The sequence below is a fragment of the Cynara cardunculus genome (genome assembly GCF_001531365.2).
Source record: "Cynara cardunculus var. scolymus isolate 2C chromosome LG 1, CcrdV1, whole genome shotgun sequence".
NCBI classification, from domain to species: domain Eukaryota; kingdom Viridiplantae; phylum Streptophyta; class Magnoliopsida; order Asterales; family Asteraceae; genus Cynara; species Cynara cardunculus.
The window spans coordinates 40,478,786-40,483,203 of NC_037528.1; the positions used below are offsets into that span (position 1 = coordinate 40,478,786).

Genomic DNA, 4,418 nt, shown 5'->3' on the forward strand with positions numbered 1-4,418 from the left:
TACCCATTCATGCATATTCACATACATACCCTCTCATGCATGTAATTTATATTATGCATACATGCATTATATATTCATTCATGCATACAAATGCCCACCCATTTGATGCATACTCATTATTGCACATAATGTTCACACACTAGCATGATCAAATATAACAATTTATCATGCTGTCACATAATCATTTAACAATTAATCACACATAAATTACCTCGGGTGATAACTAGGATCTGGTTATCACACGACCCATGTGTTTTCCATTGGCTTTTAATTGCATTATCAAAAGAACGAATAAAAACAACAAGATCATGCCAAAAATATGCATTAACGCAAAAAAACATTGATATTCTCCGACCTGGATGTTGTTTTCTTTAGGCCAGACATTTGATAATCCTTATAATAAGCCGAAATCCATGACTCCCTAATCTCATACAATTCATCAAACCATGGGTCTCCACGTAATCTATACAAATCCATCATGTTGTTCCATTGCATCTCAAATTCATCAAGACCAAGGTGAACATTCCACACCAACTTATTAAATTCGGTAACAAACGACATACGATATTGGAGGTAATTACTAATCTGCCACGTACATAATACAAAGAAAAACTTGAAAAACAAGAAAAAAAATTACAACAACTAAGTTTCATCGTAATTATCTTAGATTTAACCTTTTTAGTGATATGCCACATACACAATCGATACTTAGATTCAGGAAATTCAATGAGAATTGCTTGTTTCAATGACACACATTGGTTAGTGATAACAAAATGTGGTTGACGTCCATGAGCTTTTACAAAAGCTTTTAATACCCAAGTGTAATCAACAACAGATTCATTTTGAATCAAAGCAGCTCCAACAACGAAAAATTTCTTATGATTATCAATTGCAACGAACGGAACAAAGATCAAAGCATGCCTATTAAAATTAAACATTATAAATTAATACAAGATATAACATGTAATATAGATAAAACCAACAAATAGTTTCATAGCAAGTATAACTTATTCGTCCTAAACGTTGCATCAAATGAGATTGCATCACCAAATTCCCTATAATTCGATCGGACAGTTTCATCAGCCAAGAAATTGCTAACAGCTCCTTATCATCACTCTTGTACTCGAAAAAAACTCAGAACACACCTTCCTCCTATTAGCCATCACTTTAACAACATTTGTGCGTCTTTATTGCCAACAAAATACGCCATATCACGTTTGAAGTTTTGATGATCTCTTACAGTGCCACCCGATAAATCTACACCACCCTTAAGGGATTTCCTAAATCTATGAGATTTGGTGACACCAACCTTCGAACTAGAACCATGAAATACATTTTAATGATCAGCGTAATGTAGTTGCCTTTTAGAACGTGAAAACCTCATACCCTCCTTATTAAAAAGCATGTGATTGTGTTGCTCAACAAACTTGTAAACTTCATACTGTCTCCGTTCTTTAACAAAGTGAATCTTGAAACATGTTCCACAACCAGAACACTTGATATTTGAATTGCGGATTCTGCAATCATTTGGAAGAACATCTAAGGAATCAAAATACTTACTTGGTGGCCTCCCTTCTTTACTACACACATAAAATTGAGACGTGATACGACCAATCTTATTTATCTTCTTGTTAGATAAACGTACATCAAACCCAACTTCATTAGCATACTTCCGGTACATTTTCTCAGCCGATTCTACGGACTCAAAACCATCACCCACCTTCGGCTTATATTTTATGTCTACATTAGGAAACCAACATTTTGACCCATCGTTCATTTCCCCCATGTCCTCAGATCGATAATCTACAAAATCAAACAAATCAAATCGTTTTCAATAATAAAAACTCATAAACGTGTATTTCAATATTACAGTTGGGCCACATTAGTAATGCATTTGTCTTCATTCCATATTCAGTACATGTTTACAAAGCTACCATTTTTCCACATAATATTGGACTTGGAGTCACCAGGCTAGTTCTAAACCACTTTGCTTTATGTTTTAGGCTTTTCAAGAACCAAAGTTGGCAAATCTTGATCAATGTACAACTTGCAGTGCTTACTATATAAGCCATTATGTGCATTGGGTGGTTGTACTGTACATGTATGGATATCATTTTTGAACAAAAAGATTGTAGATAGAACTTGGAATTAAAATGTACACCCAAAGTTGAAACTAGCTATATCAACCCAATATGAAATAGCACAGCATGATGAAATATGTGTTGGTTGGCTGACATGTTTCGTATCAATGAATCTAAATTCATCGAATCATTCAGCTCTCGGGGAGGTATTAATTAGTGACTTTATATTTCTACGCATAGATAATTCGTACAACAGACTTATTATATAATCGAGTTGTTCAGATACACTCCTTCACTTTCATTAAAATTATAAGTCATAAACGAGCTGGTTATGATCGATAAGATAAACTTATTTTGAAGTTGAATTCCTCATAGATACATCTTCTGATTCAACAACTAGTACAAATGAAAATAGTTGATTATGAATCTGGTTCCATTATTAATCTAGAAATACTGAATATGTGGATGAAGTTGGTTCCATTATGAAAAGAGTCGACGAATAGTAACAAATACAGTGTATATGAAGCTGGTTCCATTATGAATTACAATCATGAATCTGGTTCAATTATGAATCTGGTTGAATAAATACAGGGTATATGAATCTGGTTATGAATCTGTAGATTTGGATAAAGGCACAGGTAGTACATTTACACAACTTGTGTATGTGTTTTGTACGTTAAGAAAGAACGCAGAAACTTGAACTTTCAATTATGAAACTGGTTATGAATAGTAACAAATTTCATATAATTTTTGTATTCAGAAAGCACTAGAATCAAGAATTACCAATGCTAAGGTATTTTGGAGTCAGGTACTCTTATTAAATGGTTACCCTTAAACATCAGCAACATCATTGTTGGGTTTGAGTAAGAGCTTTATTGTTGTATTCAAGTTTCTCCTTAGTTTACTTGCCTTTGTAATATTGTAGCTTTACTATTTCCTTAGTATAAATAGTATTTTCCTTGTAATTGTCATTATCAAGTCATTAGCATATTGTAATCAGATTAGAGCTGTAATTCTCTCTCTCAATCAAATCAATTACATTTGGTGATCTATTCTTTCTACTTTTACATTCATCTTGTTCTTGAAGATTAATATCATTTTGTATAAATCTTGGACTTCACAATTGGTATCAGAGCAAACTGCAACAGTTTCAATTAGAGGATAAAACGATTTTGCACAATTTTGCACCATTTTTAGAGGATTGATCGATCTGGGTTTTTGATGTTCATTATCTGTTCATAGTGTTCTTCGTCCAGAATCTGTATTTTGAGCTTATTTTAGTTGATTTTTGATTGTTAATCGAAAAATTTTGCATCGCTAGATTCGCATATGTATTTCGAACATCTTTGATTCACACTAATTTTGATTTTAAACAAGTTTTGAACCCGATTTAATCGATTTTTGAGTTTTCGTATTCTGTTGAATGTTCTTCAAAACTCATATTTTTTTTCATGTTTTGATCCAAATTTTTGGTAAAAAGTGTGAAATTTTGTATTTTTGGTTGAATGTTAGTCCGCTTAACTCTTGATCGATTTAGGGTGTTATCCGCTTAAAGCTTGTGCGGTTTAATATCCGTGTGTTTTTTAGTTGATTGATTTAGGTTTATTCGGGTAACTCTTGTGCGGATAATCAAGCGATTTAAATAATCCGTCTGGTAAATCGTTGGTAACTTGTGCGGATTATTGAGCGATTTAGATAAACCGTCTGGTAAGTCATTTGTATCTTGTGCAGATTATTGGGCGATTTACACAATCCGATGGGTAAGTCGTTTAAGATTTGTGCGATTTGTTGAGCGATTTAAAGAATCCGCTTGGTAAGACTTGTACTTGGTACATTTTTGTCCATTGAGCGATTTATCTCTTGTATATTGATCGTACATTGACATTGGTGTTCAACGGATTTTGACTTTTGATCGATTTAAATCTTTGACTTTTGATCGATTTGTTTTAGAAGGACTTATTCGTATTTTGACTTGTTGACTTAGTTGACCTTGACTTGTTGACTTGTTGACTTTTTATGTCCGATTTTCATTTTAGAATTTTGACTAAGTGTTAAAAACATCCGATTTGAGAGTTTTAATTCAAATTGATTTTGTGCCTTATCCATATTGCATTTTGCTTAATCCGTATGAATTTTGCTTAATTGTATAAATTTGGTTAAGTGTTGATACGTGATTTTGTGCGATTTATATTTGTTTGTTGTCCGGACTTCTAATCCGGATAACTTGTTGGAAAGTTCTATCTTTGTTGTCCGGACTTTCAATCCGGATAAGCTTAACCGGATTCCTAATTCGGATAAGTATATGTGCTTAATTTCTCTAAGTGTTGAATGAGTGCA

The 4,418-nt window shown here is 33.0% G+C and overlaps 1 protein-coding gene across 1 annotated transcript; it reads right to left on the bottom strand.

Annotated features, from left to right (window-relative positions):
• Window positions 1-324: 324 nt before the first annotated feature.
• Window positions 325-1,786, bottom strand: LOC112505830 (protein FAR1-RELATED SEQUENCE 1-like). The gene is made up of 4 exons (XM_025109857.1): window positions 1,380-1,786; window positions 1,167-1,316; window positions 816-921; window positions 325-585 (listed from the first exon to the last, which is right to left on the bottom strand). The coding sequence occupies exons 1-4, from the start codon at window positions 1,784-1,786 to the stop codon at window positions 325-327; spliced, it is 924 nt and encodes a 307-aa protein (XP_024965625.1).
• Between the last annotated feature and the right edge of the window lie 2,632 nt (window positions 1,787-4,418).

Bases quoted from the DNA above. Each gene is read 5' to 3' on its own strand.
- LOC112505830 (XM_025109857.1), bottom strand. From the start codon at position 1,786: ATGGGGGAAATGAACGATGGGTCAAAATGTTGGTTTCCTAATGTAGAC. The intron at 1,317-1,379 runs GTTTTCACGTTC...TCATGGTTCTAG, and splicing joins TTTAATAAGGAGGGTATGAG to TTCGAAGGTTGGTGTCACCA. The intron at 922-1,166 runs GTGATGGCTAAT...TAATTTTAATAG, and splicing joins GACGCACAAATGTTGTTAAA to GCATGCTTTGATCTTTGTTC.